The 20176-nt window shown below is 36.6% G+C and overlaps 1 protein-coding gene across 11 annotated transcripts in view; it reads left to right on the forward strand.

Moving 5' to 3' along the window:
• Nucleotides 1–20176, forward strand: part of PLEKHA7 (pleckstrin homology domain containing A7) — a 167090-nt gene that overhangs the window by 114276 nt on the left and 32638 nt on the right. For 10 of the 11 annotated variants that reach the window (XM_049819833.1, XM_049819829.1, XM_049819830.1 and 7 more), the window contains 6 exons: nt 369–441; nt 1648–1748; nt 9211–9389; nt 11402–11887; nt 17236–17755; nt 19812–19898. In XM_049819833.1, coding sequence (XP_049675790.1) covers nt 369–441; nt 1648–1748; nt 9211–9389; nt 11402–11887; nt 17236–17755; nt 19812–19898 — 1446 coding nt within the window. The remainder of the gene's footprint in view (nt 1–368; nt 442–1647; nt 1749–9210; nt 9390–11401; nt 11888–17235; nt 17756–19811; nt 19899–20176) is intronic. The other variant, XM_049819832.1, reaches the window with a different exon arrangement.

A 20176-nucleotide genomic window follows, 5' to 3' on the forward strand; every position in this document is an offset into this window, starting at 1 on the left:
ACAGGCAATCCTTGCTGGAGTTTCTGCCATCCAGATGCATACTTTGTTTCTTTATTGCAGATAAATCTGTCTAGATAAAATATGCATTGGTTGTGTGTAAGGTTAATCTGAATGCTGTTTGGGATGTGAGTTTAATTACTTAATGAAAATTAGCAGTTTGAATATTCTACCCTGATTATTTTATAGCTGGATGTTTTGCCTCTTGTCTTTCTCAGTACATAATATTTTGAGAAAATATAAACCACTTGTTTCTGCAATTAATACCGTATTTAGGTAAACTTCTGGTAAACTATTCACTGATATAGCATTGTATGATAGGCTGTTAACTTTCCTTAAATTAAAAGCGTATCACATTTCTTGCATTTCAGGATAGCTCTGGAATGCGATTATGGAAAAGGCGATGGTTTGTGCTTGCTGATTATTGTTTGTTTTACTACAAAGGTGAGTAGATACTAGCTCTTTTGAGTTAGTCTGTAACAGTTCACCTGTTCAAATCACATTGCAAGCATAAACTAATTGAACTCTTCAGATATAGTTAGGCATTCTGAGAAGATGCATAGTGAAACAGCTACTTATCCATATGTCTTTAATGTGCTGCAAATTTCAGGCCAGATTTGGGGAGCAAGGGGATGCTGTATGATCCTTTGTCACATAACTTATCTTTGATATACGCCCACGTTTATGTTGCAAAACATTTGGCAGCAATACCAGTTTAAGATTTATCCCATCTCTGGTCTGCATTGTGTTACCTACTTGCTTGCCCTTGGACAGCTGATTTTTTGAGAATGCACTATGGCCAGATCAGGCCATTGATTCAGCTTTAATCCAAGGGACAATGTAAGAGTAAGAACTTCTGAATCCAGTATTTCCACCAAAAAAAGGTTAGATGTGATCTTAGGCTGAACTAGGAATAATGGTATTGCATAAGGTTATTTTGAAGTTTTGAATATTGTGTAGCATGTTACAGTTTTTGGAAAGCATTAAAGAATATGAAACTTGAATGCATATTTCTAGGAGCTGCATTCTGCTGCTGATCACTTTAGAACCAGCAGTAATAGAGGTTTCCTAATTATAGCAATTAGCCTAGATGTGGAATGCTAAATGGAAGGTCCATCATGTTATGCAGCCTGTCAGAGTTCATTTGCCACAATAAGCTTTATTCTTGAAGTGTATTCTTCTGTCTGAACCTAAAAAAATCAAAGCTCCCCAAAAAAACTCAACAAAAAACCAAACTGATTTTTTCAAAAAAAATCAATCTTGTTTCTTTAAAAATAAAACATTTTTCTCCATGTATTATTGGTGTTGAGTTGTAAGAAAATTCATGTCAGAAGGGACTTCAGGAAGTGTCTAGTCCAACAGCCTGGTGAAAGCAGGGTCAGGAAGGAAGTCAGCCCAGGTTGCTCAGGGCTTAATCTATTCAGGCGTTGAAAGCGTCCAAGGATGGAGATGGCACAGCCTCCCTGGTCACCCTGTTCCACTGCTGCTCTGTCCTCATGGGGAGAATGCTTTTCCTTACATCCAGCCTGAACTGCTCTTCTTTCTACTTAATGCCTGTTGACTGTGTGTCCATAAAGGAGAATGTATTGTTATGCCACTGAAAAGTGCAGTGAATTAGATTCTTGTTTGTTTGTTTGTTTTATTCAACAGACAGCAGAGAAGAATCTGTTCTGGGTAGCATACCATTGCCTAGTTATGTAATATCTCCAGTTGGACCTGAAGATCGCATAAATCGCAAATTTTCTTTTAAGGTACAGTTACAAAGATTTTTAGCTTATCTTTTTTTAAAATGTTTATTTGCATTAGAAAAGCTGTTGTTGTAAACCTAAACGTCGTTTGCTTTCCTATTTTATTTATTATTTTTTTTTAGACAGGTTTATTGACTGCCTGTTCAAATGTGACTTCACACTTTTTTCTAGCTTATGAATTGACATTCATATGCCTGTTACTATGTAAGTGTGTTTAGAGCTTAATAATGTGTCTGTGAGTAAAGGTGCTGTTCCTAAAATCAGAAATTAGTGTTGATAAGTTGTTCCACTACTCTTTACAAATTGAAAGAAAAGTTGTCTTTTTTTTCTTTACAGAGTACTCGATCTCTTAGTGGACTGATGGTCACTTGGTTTTGGTTTTGTTGTGGTTTTTTTTTTTTTTAAATAAAATAACGAGCTCAGTTGTCACAGTTAGAAAATGACAACACTGTAGACTATGATGTTTCATTTGGTCATTTCAAGGGGGAAAAGAGTAACCAATTTTTTTCTCCTTTTTTGGAGGGAGCAATAGTTGTCCTAAGTGACGTGGACTTTTTTAAAGAAAAAATACTCTTGTCTGGTATAGTTTGATGTTGGTTTTGTGTTCTTTCTTTTATTTTTTAAAAAATTAATTGTATAATTTACAGTTCTATTTGTTATAAAAAACTACAAAGATGAAATAAAACATACATTCCTTTATGACAGTGGAAAAACCCGACTCAATTGATTGTCTCAGCTGCAGCACTAAGGCAAAGTTTAGAATCTTCAGTGTATGTTGCAGATTTAAATTCTACCAATACTTGGAGCAGAACCTGTTTTTCTACCAGGCAAATAAGCTATGTACTTTAAAAAAAAAAAAATAATTAGAAATCAGGTTTTGATCAGGTATACTTCAGGAGATCTAGAAGGAAACTTTCTGTTTAAATCTTTTCTGTTCTGAAATTATGAAGAACATCTGCTCAGCTTAGACTTTCTCTTGCATTTTGATTTTTGGGGTGCTTTAAAACTGTAGACTGCCTTTTATTGCTCTTGGTTCTATTTTCAAGTGGATAATGGTTTGAAATTTATTAAACAAATATTAACTTGGGAAATATATTTACAAAACCATCCAGTGCACTTTGTGGAAATGTTTATTGTACTTTTTCAAATACATCGAACGTGAGATAGCAGGACAAGCTACAAAGGAACTTTTGTTTAAGAAAAACATTCCACTCCAATATTTAATGAGTGTAATTTATAAAGACCCCTCTGCTTCTATAGCCTTTTCCTAGGAAGAAGCACATACTGAAAGAGGAGGACTCAAGGTACTTCTAGGCTTCTACTTCTCGTGAATAACTATTAGTGCAGACTGGGGAAGGAGATAAAGAAAGCAGCGATAGTATCTAGTTGCTTTAGAGTTTTAAAAAAATAAATCTGCCTTTTATTTTATTGAAAGGGTGTTTGTAAATGTTAATTGAATGTATATTAGGATTGTTAACTAGTTTAACACTATCGGTGATAAGGAGAAAAAAAAATCCTCTGTGTGTGTGTGTGTGTATATACAGACACACGCACACACACATGTAGTTTCCAGGCAGTATGCTCTACAGGTAAGCTCTCAAGTCACCACTGCCAAGTTGTGCCTCTCCTTCCCTGTGGAGTAGAATCCATGGTGAGATCATAGTTAAACATTTTCAGAAGCAAATGCAGACTTCCCCTGTTCCTTTTAGGATATCATAACTATCCAAGCTCTAACAAGTCTAATCTGAGTCTTTTTCTGAAAATAAGCTTGAGCCAGTAACCTGAGACTTTCAACATAGGGTCGTTACTAAAAAGTTGATATAGAAATGGGGAGCTGATAGCAAAAGAAACTTTGTGCTAGAAATCTATATAAAAATCTACAATATCTATTTCCTGTATTAGTTTGTTGGGTGAGTCTTAACTCTGCTTTAGGTGTTTGATGATTGACTGCAGACTTGATGCTGCAGTTTCATTTTATTTAGAACCAACTTCTAGAGCAGCAGGAGGATTTTGTAGGATTCCTGTCGCATGGACCCCATCCAACACTGATGGTCATGGAGTCGGGTCTAGGCACATGGCGGCAGGAGCACAGCCGTACTGGCATTCCATCACTCACCAGCCATTACCTTTATCTAATCTCTTCAGTACACTTAGCTATCCAGAGCATAGATGGACATTCTGTTTCATGACGTAGTGCAGCCAGAAATAGAAAACACAAGCAGATTAAGCCCAAAATAAAGATAAGACTTTTTCTCATTTAAGTCCTGAATGAGTGGGAGAATGTGCCATGTCACTTTTTATATTTGGCCTGTCATTTATTCAGATTGTTGTAAATCCTCTGTTACAATAGAGGTATTGGTTCCCATTTTAAGTGGCTGTTTTAAGTAACAATGAGATTTTGAAGCTAGGGAAGCAGTCAAAATGTGAAAAATTTCAACAATTTTGTTCATTATACTAAACAAAGGAAATTTACTTAGCAAATACATGGATGCTTTTTGCATATGATTCAGTTAGAAGAAGGTTTGTAAAATACATGCTCACTAGGATATGTGTTAAACCCTGCTAGCTGTTAATGTACACCATAGGAGTTCTCAGAATTTTTTTCCTTTCATCATCTCCTGAGGCTCAGCTTTAAGCTTTTGTGTCTCTTTGGGTGTTTAACAATTACACGCCTGCAGAACTGCATACAGGCTGTTTGAATGCAATCAAAAACCTACTTTGAAGTGTAGCAGTATGTATGTTAAATTGTTTTGTTTAGAAACTCTGCTTTTAAGTATCTATCTTGATGAATTTTTCACCTTGTTTATTTGTTCCAAGCAAAATGCTGTGACTACCTGTAAACTACTGTCATTAAGCTGTGTGACAGCCTTTTAGAACTCTGGATTCTCTACGGCATATTTAGTGCAGTAGCTAACACCTTAAAGATATTTAATTAATCTAATTGCTAGATTTTTTTTAATACAGTAAATTTTTGCTGATACAAATGTGAGGGAGTACAAATCCAATGTATAGATTTTAATGTGAAAAAGTTTGCACAACATTAATATATAGCTGCAAATACTCCCTATGATTAATAGAAAATTGACTGTACTTTGTAGTAATACAACAATTTTAAACATGAACAGTATCAATTTATGAAGGTTCATGTCACTGCAGTCTCTTTAGAAGCCTCATTGTCCTCAACATGAAAACTGTTTCTAATTGGTCTCACATGTGTTTAAAATATATGAGAGAATACTGGAAGAAAACTCATTTATATGAATCTGACAGTAATACATATTTAGAAACTTGGAAGGCCTACCAATGTTGGCTGTAAAGAAAACAACAAAACTTCACGCAAAGAATATGTATGCAAGTATATGTTTGTATTTAGATGCATATCTTGCTACCAAATAAAGTCAATGAAAGATGCTCTGATGTTCCTGTAAGAGGCAGGAAGCAGTGATGGAGATACAAATTACTCCTTTTTATTTTGATACTACCTTTTAAATTTTTTCAGAGATATACCCTTTCAGCATGAGGGTGTTCAGAGCCTAGGAAGCCAGGCCAAATCATTACTTCCAGAAGATGCTACTGCAGCTTGTTTTTAAATATCTTTTCATTATTGACACTCTAGACTTACTAATGGAAGTATCTGTTCATTGCTTAGATCTGCTGGGACCAGGGCAAACTTCTTATCTCTTTCTTTGATCTCACTGGTTTTCCTAAAAAATGTTGACATAGTTTGTTCCTTTATGGTCTCTGGATCATTGTTGCTTCCTTAGGCTCCCATATTACTTATAAAACTTCTCTGGGTCTCGGGAGTCAAGGTGAAGAAACACCAAGGGCTATAAATTTGAGAGATGCCATTTTAGAATTTGGAAGAGGAAAGGTTCTAGCTTCTAGAAGTCCTGAAAAAGCTCAATATTATTTGAGGGTGAAAGATGAGTTAGATTGTAGGGTGCTGCTGTTCTGTTTATAGTGAAGGCTCAGAGTATTGTTTCAATTTTTGCTCATAAATGGTTCATAAATATCAAACTTCAGGAGAAGGGAGAATTTCTTATATGTTATAGCTTTTTGAGAGGACTAACTTTGAAAGATTACAATTATTAGAAAACTATTCCCCTCCCCATCCCTTTGTCCTATGAACTGTGGCTTCTTCTCCCCTAGGAATTTTGAATTATTGGAGGTGAACATAACAGCTCTAGGTATTAGTTACTTTTAATATAGTCTTTTGTTAAGTATTTTCTTTGGAAACACAAATCTTTTCATGATTTTAACTTGTTTAACTTTTTGTCCTTGTCTTGTCCTATTGATATGCTCTTGGGGTTTACTGTCCATTTCTCCTTCTGTGCATTATGGGAGAGAGACTGCTTTTCTCAATCTATCCACATTAAGGCATCTGAATGCATGAATAGGTACCAATATTATTTTTTCCCTGTTGTGTGTATGGTGTACATGTGTGCATGTGCTGTGTTTTAGGCTTTTTAGTAATGCTGTAGTTATCCTAATAGCTATTGCTTTAAAAAAAAAAACAAACGACCTCCTAGCTTCTGTGTCTGCTAGCACTGACAGCTACAGGACATTGGCACAAAGTGGCTTTCTTGGATATAAAACACGCTACTAATAAATTACTGAAATATATTTGAATTTTCCTTTAACCAGTTTTACATATTACGAGCTTAAGGATGTCGCGTTTGTTGATAATAACACACCATATCCACACCATCCCTTCTGAAGCTATGAATGTTTATGGCTGTGATAGCTTCAGTCTCTCAAGGGAGAATGGTGCAACATACTTCGCATTTTTACATCATTTTCACCTACAGCCTCTTAGGTAATGCTTTCAGCTGTGCTCATCATGCACTGCTGAAAGAGAACTTGAAAGCCAAACGTGTTGTGTTGATCAGGAAGTACAGGTCAGGTAAGACAGACAGATGTGAAATCCATTTATTGATATGGTATGCAGTCTGTGCAGTTAGTTACCCAAGCTTCTGTTTTTTTCAACAAGTATATAACCAATGAATGGGAGGGTCCTACTCTGTTATCTGCAGCAGGGCATATGTAGTCTGCTTTTCTGAGGACTCACTTCACTTCTAGCATCTTCTTCTGTGGTCTCCACATGGTCTGTGAAGGAACCTGGTAGTCATAAGGTCTAGCATTAAAATCACTGTTTTCCTCTACATCTGGAGGTGCCAATTTATGGTCTTGTCTTACATTGGATGCTAGCCATAAATTGCAGTGAATTAAATGCTTCTAAGTCATATTTGTTTTGATCATTTGTAATGGTCTCAAAGTAGCAAAAAAAAACCCCCTCAAAACACGATAACAACAAAGAAAACCCAAACAACTCAACCAAACATGAAAAAAATCCTTTGATTCCTAAATAGCCAAATCGATCAGAGCTACTCTTTCATGTATGTAAGTCCTGTTTTCCTGTGTTAAGGTAGGCAGCTAACGGTGAGGAGCGAGAAACCACCTTGTATTCCCTTATTGGCCAATGCTGTTAGGAAGCAGAGATTCTTTCGAGCAGGAAAGAGTCTTGGACTTCTCTGTGTCACCCTTTCTTCCTCTTCCCTCTCCTCCTTTTTCTAGCTGGCTGGTTTGCTGCAGTCTCAGCCTTTCCACTACGGGTGTGATGGCAGGTCAGGGACTGACCCTTGCGGAGACTGTATTACCACAGTTTTCAAAACAAACTGATGCTTCCTTGCTTGAGACACAGAAGGGAAAGACCACGTTTCACATGTTTATAAGGACAGGCTGCAATACAAAGGGAGTAAATTTTCCACAAAACTTGAAGCACTGTAATGGCAAGCAAATATTTTGCTCTTCGGAGTTGTTGATAGGAGTCTCTAAGATTATAGTAGTTTGGGAAATTCAGGGTAAACAACTGAAATTGACAACATTTAGGGAGGGCTGCACTGGATTAAATAGCCTAGGTTTTGTCAAAACTGTTGCTTTGTTTCTGAAGCCATCTGTGAATGTAGAGTGGTTTTTTTAAAATTTGGAATAATGAGGGGGAGAGAGTTTCCTCAAAATAAAAAGACCAGTCATTTAGGGAAGATTTGTGAAATATGCTTAACCTTTAAAAGAAGACATAGCCAAATTAAAAAAGTTGAGATAATTTTTTCCCTTTAAAAAACCCCTTGTCTCGGCAGCGTTTCATGCCTTTAGCTTTCATGTGTGATAGCAGGTTTCGTTTTATAAAAAGCAATTTAAATTACTAATTTTGTTTTAATATCATTACAAGAGCTTTCAAGCCAAGTATATTGTCTTCACTTTTTTGGAAAGTGAGGAAATGAATCTCTCCTTGCTAATCCGAAGCACATCTGTAAAGTAACTTTGAGGAAAGTTACTTTACTCCCTCTTTATTAGGGAGTGTAGTGATAGGACGAGGGGTAATGGTTTTAAACTGAAAGAGGGTAGATTTAGACTAGGTATTAGGAAGAAATTCTTTACTGTGAGGGTGGTGAGACACTGGAACAGGTTGCCCAGAGAAGTTGTGGATGCCCCATCCCTGGCAGTGTTCAAGGCCAGGCTGGATGGGGCTTTGAGCAACCTGGTCTAGTGGAAGGTGTCCCTGCCCATGGCAGGGGGGTTGGAACCAGATGAGCTTTAAGGTCCCTTCCAACCCAAACCATTCTATGATTCTGTGATATGTAGTCAAGTGTTTCAGGACTGATGTGACTTAGTAATATGTGTACTATTTCTTATACAAATGTGGATGAGATTTGATTAAATTCAACTAGCCTAGATGTTCCATATTGAATACGTTTGAATATTGAATATATTTATAGAGGAACTTCCAAATGCCTCTAGTTTGCAGTGGAATTTCATAGAGTATTTTGGTGTGCAGTTCTGTATCAATATTTTATATGCTGTGATAATTCCTTCAGTATTACTAACTTTATCAGTAAGTCTTGTGATTTTGCAGCTAATATAGAGGTTCAAGTGCACGCTTTAACCAAAAGATCTTAACATGCGTTATAATAAGTTCTTAAATAAGCAGTTTAATTGCTTGAATTGTAAGATTTTTGTCTGTGTTTTGTCCAAGTAAATTGCTTTATTAAATAAGCTGAGAAAATTGGCTTGCTTATGCATGTCTCAGTAAGAATTTCTTTAATTTGTTTTGTGTGGTATTTATGGCAAATGAAATATATCATTTAAGAGAAAATGAAAAACTGAAATTTCCTGTTATGAAAAACAGAAGTGCTGTACTTTTAGCTTAATAGAGCGAGAAAGAGGTAAAGGAATTTCAGTAAAAATCACAGAGTGCCATTTGAGTTTGCTGCACTATAGCCCATTGTGGCAGTGTAATAATTCTACCCAAAATTCAAGTAGTGGTCAAACAATCTGGAAAATTTTTTTTAAAGATATCAGGAAAAGTTACAGTAAATTATTTTTTGGGGGGAGCAGGGGGGGAGGGCAGGGAATGAAAGGGCTGTCTGATTTTTATTTCTTTTTTTTTTTTTCTTTTTTCTTACAGGCTGTTCATACAGGTATGCGGGCATATATTTATAATAAGAATTCTGTTATTGGCTCTCAGGCAGAGCATTCAGGGATGCGGACATACTACTTCAGTGCAGATACCCAAGAGGATATGAATGGCTGGATCCGGGCTATGAATCAAGCTGCTCTTATGCAAACACACTCTTCACTGAAGAGGCAAGTTCAATACAGAAACTGTTGGCATTTACAAATTTTTTAAATGCATTTTTTATATATGTGTATATACACACACACACACATATATATAAAAATCAGATTGGTGATGATTTCAGAAAATGATATTCCCATTTTAAAGAAATAATTATTTTTAATTCACATTCTATTGCAAATCAGTTAACTAACATTAATTAAGAAAACCTGGCATTCAGTATTTGTGTCTACACACAAATCATGTGCCCATGGATTAATTTCTGTGTATATATCTAATTTTTTAGGAATTTCAGTAAAAAAGTTTTTGTGAGCAAATTCATACACCTGCAACAGCTAATTGGCAGCCTTGAGGAGAGATAAGTAAAAGGGAAAAGACAAAAGAGTAACCAGTTGTTTCAAATGAGTGTTTAGAACTAGGAGTAAAATTCTGTTAAGAGGGAAAACAATGTTAATGATGGGTAGATCATAAGTGCATAGAGTTATGGATATTAACTAATTTATGCAGGAATTAACTAATTAACTGCCTCTTTTTTTTTTTTTTTTCCACTTTGGTGGCCTTTAGTTCTTGTAAGATTTTTTTTATGTTTTTCTTGGTGTAGAAAAAAAGCACTGTTACAAAAGGAGGAAGTCCTTTGTCCCATTGTCCCAATCTTAATTAGTGCTAGATGCAAAGGAATTCAGCTGTGCCTTCATGTGCTTCCAGTTTTTCCCTTTTCTTAAAATTGATGTAGCCTTTTTGATGTTTTGACTTTGGAATGTGATTCTTTCCCTACAACTCCTTGTGAAAGAAGACTCTGTACTCTGAAGACAACCCTGCTCTTAACCCTTGGGGCTTTGAGGATTAAAATGTCATGGTGCAGTTTCTCAGAGTATCTCGCACTACTGCTTGCTTTTGGCAAATCAGATATAAGTAAAGGATCAACACCTCTTCCAGAGCTTTGCATCCTATGTGATTTTGTGTTAAGATGTTCTGGATTTAGTTTAAATTCGAAATAATATGTAAACTGTTACCTGTTTTTTCTTTGTCTTTATAAGGATAGGAATAATTGAAGGAAAAATCGGGGAAGATCAATAGAAGTATTGATCCAGTGTCCTCCTTCCTAGTAGACTATTCATTTTGAGACACTAAATAGACTGAAGTGAAAGCAATTGTTTCATGGCACTTCCTCGGAATTCACCTTTGATAAAGTTTTAAAGAAGCTGAACTTAGTTTCAGAGAAGATGAGGTGATCAATGATACTCCATTGAATTGTAAGAGAAAAAAAATGTTGTCAAGAAGCTTATCACTATAAGGAGATGAAGAAGATTGCGAATGAAGTACGTTATGTGTCAAAAGCAACACAAAACTTTTAAGATCCTTAGACATTTTATAGTGTGCTGTTAAGTTTAATATCAAGATTTCTGATATGAAATTTTTGAAATATTTAGACAATAAGGTAAATAAATTAGTGTGCATTTCAGCATGTATTAGGAGCAATGGAAATTTTTTTTTTTTTTTTTTTTTTCCTCTCTTCAGGAATAGCCCCCAGGATAGAAATTGCCTGGACAATGATAGTACTGACTCAAATGTAGACATTTTTGTTCTCTTGGCCAAAAATGACTAGTCCCTAAGGCATCTACAAAGATATGAAAGCCTTTTTTGACTTTGTAATGAACAGTTGGCAGTTTGGTTTTGTTTTTTTGGCTTTTAGTGTTTCCTAGGTTAGGAAGACTTTCTTCTTTACAGTTGTTTGTACATAATATTTTGCAAGTTGAACACTTCTTTCATACAATATTAGTATTTTCAGTCACTGTCACAGATGCATATAAATGACGACTTCTTTGATAGCACTGTAAAGGTAACTTTTGTCTAACTGGGTAACAACTGAGTTTTGCTGAGCATATCTATCTTAACATGTCAAATTTATTACAGCCCGGAGAAGGTGCTTTTGTGGGTATCCTTTCTAAAAGAGTAACAAGACCACATCGACTTTTCACAGCTAAGCAGTGTTCATTACTGACATGTGTTTTCTTTTCAGAGAAACTGAAAAAGTGGATCAGCAAGCTGTTCCCCAAGTCAATCATGTGGATGTTTTTAAAGAGTGTGTGAAGGCAGAGATTCCAGATACAAAAGAAAGTTATCAAAAATCAGCTGAAATGCTTGGGTATGATAAGTGTGAAGAGATAAGAAGAGGAAAAGAGGAGGAGGAGCGTTATATCCACAGAAAAGAAACTCTGGAAACTAAGAAGGGAAAGGCTAAGCATGCGTTAACAGAAGCTGATTCATTATTTCCAGACTTAGCGAATGCATCGAGGTCCCAAGTAGCTCAGCCTCAGCCAGCTGAGAAAAATGGAACGCTTCCTAGTTCATTAAATATGAGTGCTGGCCTAGTGGAGCAGAATGGTACCAGCTCATATAAAAGAGGGTTTGTTCCCAGAACAAATCCAGATAAACAGATTCAAAGAAAAAGTAACATGGCTCAAGTGGAGCACTGGGTAAAAGTGCAAAAAGGAGATACAAAAAGGTTAGTAATAGGCCCATCTTTAAATAGACTGCCAAATGGCATTTTCTTAAATTAAAGGAAAATATGTATTAGTAATAAATATAGTGCAAATCAGAATTATTTTTGTACAGAGACAATATATAACAAAACTTACTTTCTCCTCCAGTGCAGAATGGTATTTTTCAGGTGTTTTTCTCATGGGAAAATCAATATGGGATTGGCTAATCAAATCGCTTTATTGTTGTCACTATACTGCAAATAGCAAAAGTGAGGTTAGAGTGCTGGTTTTTTTACTATTTTTATCACTGTGGATGCTTAAAACTTCTTAAAATTTGCTGCAATTGAAGAACCAGAAAGTGAAGTGCAGCCCTCAGTTACTTCTTATTGATTAAAATACTGCACAATATAAATTACAGATTATTGTTTATTTTCCACTTAAAAGTAAAGAATGCTGATTATTTTTTTTTTTACCCCCTTCTGTTCCTGTTCCAAAGATCCATTCACTCCTCTACATCAGATCACTGCACTCAAAGTCACAGTGTGTGCGTCACCTATTGAAAGGTCTCCATATACTCATTTAGTTAATGAAGAGGTCCTAGGATGCTCCCATGGTCTCCAGGATTCTTTTTTCCCTTTTCAGTCCCTGAAAATTACCTAAATTCTACCAAGAAGTGGAATGCACATGGGAGTGCTTTTGTAATTGGAAGATCTCGTAATTGCTTTACTTCCAAAGTGTGCGTAGGTACCAGTTGAAAAAAATGAAGTGATGTATGCATGTGTCTGTTCAGAATGTCACCTTGTGTCAAGTGGCAGGAAAGACAGTTGGGCTCTATGCTGCATGTGAGGATTTTTCAAATATGGGTAACCTCCTCAATTAGTACTTTATAAATTTGCTAAAATCTAATCATAATCTAGAACAAAAGGAGACATTAGCATTAGTGGGTTTTAGGAGGAAGAAAACATTTGGGGCTTTTTTTTTTTAATGGTTATCGAAGCTAACATTTGTCATTTTGGATCCAGTAAGAAATTTAAGCTTGCTAATTCTGTTTCGAAGTCCATTTTTCTACTCTCTTAACCTTTGGAATTACCCTTAAAGAAGCCTTCATACTTTTTGATCTTATATAACATTGTTCTAGCCTGCTAGAGTCAGTTTACTTGCATTTTTTTTTTTTTTTTTGCCTGGATATCAATTAGTGCTTCCCAAAAGAATATGACTTTAATGAAAAAAAGTACTTGGTATGTTAGTTCTTCTTACGTGCTCAGATATATTATTCTAAAGTAATATGGAGAACTATTGAACTAATTAGCCAGTGCTTAAGAAAACTTCTGTTGATGTTTTTCACATCAAAAGCATAGGCAATGAACAGGCTTGACTGATAGCTAAATAAGTACTGTTTTCTTCCTAATTGCTCTTTCCAGTAAATCACCTTTAGGTGTGTATCGGGTGTAGTGTTAAGATAGCACTGTTGCAGGTGCAAGCTTTTGTTCTAGATAAAACCAGCTACCTCAGCTGGAGCTGTTAAGTTTTCAAAGAAACTTCACAAAAGTTAACTGCTTTGTTCTGCCATGTAACCAAAATCTAACTTTATGTATGTAGTAATTTTCTTCTTACCTTAAGAACTTTATGTTCTATTTTAGCTCAGTTGACCTTGTTTTCTTTGTCTTTCCCTGACAAATGCTGTTATATTCTCTGCATTCAGAATAAATTGCACATTACCTTCCCGAAGATTAATGGATTGATTTTTTAAATGGCACCTTCTCTCAACCTGGTTCTTGCAGTGCCCTTAACTGACAGATAAAAGTGGCATGTTAGTTGTCAAGTGTCTACTTGGTTTCAGGATGTAGAAATTTAAGATAGAGGTGATAATTTGATTGACATTCCATTTTCATTTTAGTAAGTATGAGTGGACCACTTAATTTCTTAACGCTCCATGTTTATTGTTATTCCACCTGAAATGTTACAAATGAAGAACCTCTGAGGATTTGGAAGCCTTTATAATTTTTGAACACAGAATGACTACAGTTTTGTTTCCTGGCTCAGGTGTATAAAGATACAATGCTTGCCAGCATGTTGTTTGTGACAAGAAAGAACTCTTTCAGCTAGAGGCGTCACACAAATACAGCAGTTGTTTGTACAATTATTTGCAGGGATTGCACCTTTTATACAGATATTTAGATCTTTCAAATAGATATTTTACTTTCCCTTTTTATAAAACACTTGGAACTGTTTGCTAACTAGTAAATATTAGCTGTCACTTTGGAGATTCATCTCTCTTAGCTGCACTGTTAGCTGCACTACAGTTACAACCAATGTAGTCACCTAACCCCTCTGTTCTCAGGAAAGGGCAATACCTGCTTTGGTAAGGTTTCATGCCAGCCTTTGAGAGAGATCTAGAGAACTGGAAGAAGGTTTGAAAGGAGGCTTTCAGGAGATTTTGGGTTTAAGTAATTAAAGTTCAGGACCATCAAACAGCAGCTGTCCAGAAATTATTAGTCTTTGACTGATTCCAGTGCCTGGATAGACATAGTGAATGCATAATTGTAAAGTATCTGCCATTTCTAAGAGTTTATTTGCACTTAAACAAAGAATATATATATATATCAATAAATGCAACCTTAATATTTCCCATCTAAATGCAGTCATGTTGAGGAATTCCCTTCCTTGCAAATACAGTGTTAAAACATCTCTTGCTATGCAGAACTTTCTTTCCTGATTTGCTTAAGGAAGAAACATTACTTGTCTTTGTTAGCTTCTGTGCATTCCCATGAATGGGCATAGTGTTTCCACTATAATTGCATTTGTTTTCTTTTGAACATCTATCTTCTCCTTTTACAGTATCTTCTGTGCAGTTGCTTCCCATTGCAGACCCTGAATGATTTTGATGGCCAATAATCATATACTATGGCATCAGGCCATTTTTTCACTCTTCAGTGTCTCCTTTCCTTTTTATATTCTTTATTCCTCATCATTCAAGACAGGGAGATTCTCAAGAAGAGCTGCTTTTGCTTATTTTTACTCTTGATCCCTGAGAAAGCAATTGTCCACAGTCCATGGTGGACTAATTTGAGTCATTTGGGACATTGCTCCTTTCCTGTCACAGAAATGGGTATGTTTTCTTAGTGCCTATTTTTATACAACGCAAATTATTTTTAAAGGTCTGAAACCTTGTGTGGTAGAGATGCCACCTGCTCCAAGGCTGTCATCTTAGCTGGAGGTTTCTCCTTACTTCATATACTGAGAACTTGCAACCTGCCTGTATGTAGGCAGTTGTCTCTGAAGTTCAGCTTTGAATATGACTTTCCCTGTGCAATGGAATACACAGGCAACTGTGTTCTTTTTTCTAGCAGGCTGAAGTATTGCATGAAGTCTGCACTTCCCAGCTACTCAAAGTACTGCTTTCATCCAAACAGGTTTTAGTTCCTCTCAGACAAATGCATCCTTTTCTACAAGAACGACCTGATTTCCCTCCCCACAAAAACCACACGGGGTCTTTGTTTTCAGACTGGTTTTGCTCCTAAAGCTGCTAGCCCTGATGACTTCACTGACTGCCATTAATTCTTGCTGATCTCAGTACTTTACCCTTTCATGTCCAATCAGAAAATAACCAACACAGATCGTTTGCAACATTCAATAGTTTGCCAGTGCCTTCATGACAGTTCTGCTAGGTTGGAGTACAGGACTGGTCAAGCCCCCTTCCTCGTTTTTTCCACAGGAAAACCACCAAAAGGATCTGTCCTAGCTTCCTGCCTGTCTCAGATGTCCTTTTGAAGCAAGTTATCTCAGTTCTCATTCCTACCTAGAGAAAACACATTTCTACCAACCACTTTGATTTTCATGTGGAAAGAATTGGCAGTACAGTACAGAACATGCAGTGTACCCGTGCTGTAATGAGCTAGACAAATAACAGAGGTTACTTGACCACTAAATGCTGATCTCTGAGTTGGCTCTATTCATACTCCCTGCCTGCTTTGACCTTCATTGTGAAATTCGAGGGAACTTCAAGGGTCTGTGGTATGAGAGAGCAGAGCTTTTACAAATTTGTAATCCTCCATGCAGCGCAGGGCAGTTATTCTGCTTTCTGGCTTTAGAAATTACGTATCCTTTCAAGACCATCCATATTTCAAGACAGCCCAACAGAGCCAAATCCTGCAGAGGCAACTACTGAGCAGCAGTTACTGGTAGCAATTCTTTTTCCCCTGCTTCTGTTATTCTTGGATGCTGAACAAAGATGTTCCTTTCCATCCTGCCCTTTCTTTCATGTGCAATTCTTGCAGTTCCCACACCATCAGGTCTCCCTCTCATGCGGAGAGTGGAGCCTACCAAGTGGAGTGATGAATATGCTCAGAGTTTTTTCATTTGTGGGGTTTTTTTTGTTGTTTTTATTTATTTTTTGTATTGTTGCTCTGTAGCAAGTCTAGCAGAATGGTTTTCTGTTTGGAGGTCCTGAATCAATGAGCGAATGACTGCAAGTACAAAACCCCCAGATCTTTAATTGGAGAATCGGAAATTAGACAGACAGGTTTTATGCATGAGGCTATGGAAAGATTTTGACTTCAAAGTAGGTGAGGGGACTAACTACACTCCGTCAAAGCTATTGCTAATTCTGTCTTAACTCTCTACCTACTAAAAGATTTAATTTCTACAGTTTATGTGTATTATTGATGCAGTACTAAAGCCAGGATGTAATGCCTCTTTCTATATTCTAGTTTGTCAATGAGTTGTGTTGCAAAAAAACTTGTGTTGCTTAAAATGGTAGAACTGGTAGCATTAGGTCAGAGGAAAGTAAATCATACAGGCCTGGGGACCTTGAGCAATTTCTTACTTTTTTTTTTTTTTTTTGCTTCATTCACATCAACAAAAATTATCTGAGATACTTATTCTGTGATTGGTGAGATTTCTTCTTGCACTTTAAGGTAATTTTTTATAATGAGCATGCATTTGTAGTTCATAAACTGCACCACCTAGTGGTGAGCAGGCTTTCGGTGAAAAGAAATACTGTAATTTATGGATTTGGTCTTTAAACATAATAGTTCCTCTCTTCATGTTCTTGACATTCTTTTTGGTCTAAGTACATAATGCTGCTGTCCTTTATGTTTATTTCTAGTAGGTCATCCTAGGTTAGACACTAAATTAAAAGCCTGTATTTATACTGTTTGCATCTTTGCATCAATACAGTGTAACTTTTTTGTGTAGAGTAGATTTCATTAATATTACTTTGTTAATATTTCTGTAAATTCTTTTTAAATTACTCGTGTGTTGTGTCTTGAAGCTCCTATGCTAATGTCATTAGAGATTTTTTTTTCCATCAGTCACTCCTGCTCATCAATGTATGCCAAAATTTACCCTTTTTTTTCGCCCTCCCTTACAGCCTCACTTCTGATCAGACTCTTACACGTCAGGGTCCCAATCCACCTCTTCCTGAAAACTATCACACTTTGCCAAAGAATACCAGGCAGCCTTCAGGGAGCTCACCACCACCTCCAAACCGCAATTTGCCGAGTGACTACAAATATGCACAAGATCGTGTTAGCCACTTGAAGATGTCCCAGGAGGAAAGGAAAGCAAACAAGGATGGAACTGTTTGGCAGCTGTATGAGTGGCAGCAGAGACAGCAATTTAAACATGGCAGCCCCACTGCCCCGCTTTATGTAAGTTCTTCAGACTTTATTGATCGTGGTAAGTCAAAAAGTTCATTAGATGTTCCACGATCAATATCTGTTCCGCCCTCTCCATCTGATATTCCTCCACCTGGACCTCCAAAAAGCTTTCCCCCAAGGAGACCACATACTCCTGCAGAAAGGCTTACAGTTAAACCATCTGATGAGAGACAGACTGTAGATGTTCCTTTTGCTGGATCACCCAGGAAGATACGAAATCATGCTGTAAAGGTTTGTATACAGTATAACTGATTTCAAACTATTCTACATGTGGTGTCATACATTGATAATTTAATTTAGTCATTTTTCATTGCATCCTTCATTGTGTATGAAAGATCGTGCAAGCAAAGGTTAACACAATGAATCATTTTCTCCCAAAAGTCTTATCTTTCTGATCTTTTCAGATTTATTAATTTTTGTTGGGCAGAAAAGGAAAATTGGTGGTACAGCACCTTGGTTTGGAATATTTTTATGCAAAAACTGGAAGGCATATGTTTATATGTATGAAATACACAAATTGTAGTATTTTAGTGCATAGACTAGGTAGGCAAGAATATAAAACTCAGCAGGATAAACTCTTCCGTATTTACTTAGGCTTGTAGTCTTCAGTGCTTGCCGCATCTGTTTTCTCGATGTGTCTTGCTATTGTAGTTAGTCTTACAGCTGATTCAGTTATGTTTTTAGCCATAACTAAAAATTCTTCATACATCTGATAGTTTAAGCCCTTTACAGAGTCATTATCATTGGGCTAACCAAAATCAAATACTGTTGGTCTGAAACTTTAACCTTTGCAGAATTTCAGTCTGGGTTTTTTTATGGGTACTGTTGTACCCTCTTATACAGAGGTGACAGAGGTTTCCCTATTCGGTACTCCACATGGCAGTCCTTGCCTAAGGAAATTAGGGAAAATACAGGATTGAATCAATGTAGAACTTGTCTTGGTAGCTCTTACACTGGAATAAGTGGAAATGTAAGCCTCTGTATTCACCTAATTCTTTGACCTCAACCATGGGCTCTGATGGGGAGAGTATTTGCAAAGAAAGAGACTTGTAAATTCAGACACCCAGCGTGGGTTCAGGACCATGACTTTAGGTTGCATGCCAGCTTCATGCACAATTTAGATTTTTTTCCTAGTGTATGTGCGCTGTAGCTGTCGGATGTCTTTGAGCTTTTATAGGTTTATAATATTCTGTCAGAGGATGAAAAAGACTAGTGATGTGCAGCACTGGAAATTAATATTTTTTTAACGCCTGATTATATTATACCAGGCATTGGTTTCTCCATGTGTAAGTTGAAGGAGCATTACAACCTTTATGAAGGAATATGCAGCAGTCTTTTCCCTTCCTGTGTAATGTAACTACATAAATTTTACCCATAAAATAAAACTCTTTTTATGTCACACTGGTTTTACCAATATAGGGAAACACAGTTTTCCTCATCTGTAAAACTTTGCTGTGAAACTTATGTAAAAGTTTCTAGAGAAAAATGCTCGTTTTTATATGTAAGCACACAGCATCATTTTACGTTTAAATGTATCTGTCTATAGAAATCTGTGATACTCACCCCTCCCTGGAATGTTTTATTAAATTCCATCCAGTTACACTTGGGGGGGGCGGGGGGGAGAAAGAGGGAAAAAAAAAAGGCAGAACAAAACAACATTCAGTGAAATTCAGAGACAGGAATAAAAATAAATCATAAGACATTTAGGCTGCCTTGAGGAAAGCTATAAAAGTTTGGTATTAAGAGAAAAATGAAAGAATGGATGCGCAGTAGGTTTTCATATTATAAGCTGAAAGGAGCAGATCAACTATGATTATTTAAAAAACACCTGGTATTAATGGAACCTATTGCCACAAGGTGTCACTCATGTTAGCAGCTTAGCGTTCGCTGACTAAAAGAGGACATTCACAGTTGTTACTGTATGGAGTACAAGCCTGCTGTTGGAGGGTGTAAGGCAACCAGCCTTTCTCTGGGAGACATTAGGTAGGGGGGAACTTTATGAGAATTTGTTTTATTTGCTGGAAGCCACTGCGTGTTCTGCTGAAGCATCTAGTCCTGCCAGAATCTGCTGATCTGCCCAACGACACAAGTGCTAAATTTGCATTTGTTCATTCCTAAGTTTTGCTTAATCATCAAAGGATCTGGCTGGCCTGTGAATGTTACCCTGATCTAAGCATGCTGTGAATTCAAATAGAAAATTTGTGGCAGCGGTGCATATCTTCCCCTCACGTACAACATGACTCTCACTTGAGACAATCCTTACAATTCTGGCTGTGGCTTCTTACAGAGCTCAACTCACATTGATCGACGCTCTATGCCTGCTATGGGCTACATGACACATACAGTGAGCGCACCCAGTTTGCATGGCAAGTCGGTAAGTTGAGAGAGCAGTTACTTTTCCTTTTGTGTCATCATAGTATTGTAGTTACGTTTTAAAAACCTGCTCATTCCATAGTAGTTGTATTTCTATTAGTTAAAACATAAATAACTTGAATGAGAACTTAATCTTAACCAGCTCCCAGTAAACCCTGTAGGAATTTTGCTGTTACCTGCAACATGAACAGGGGTGAGGTCTGTGTTATTACAGGATTCAACTTTATTATGTTTATTTGACCAAATGCAGAGTTAATGGAATAATTGCTTAATCATGTC

The sequence above is a fragment of the Accipiter gentilis genome, chromosome 17 (genome assembly GCF_929443795.1).
Source record: "Accipiter gentilis chromosome 17, bAccGen1.1, whole genome shotgun sequence".
In the NCBI taxonomy this organism is placed as follows: Eukaryota; Metazoa; Chordata; class Aves; order Accipitriformes; family Accipitridae; genus Astur; species Astur gentilis.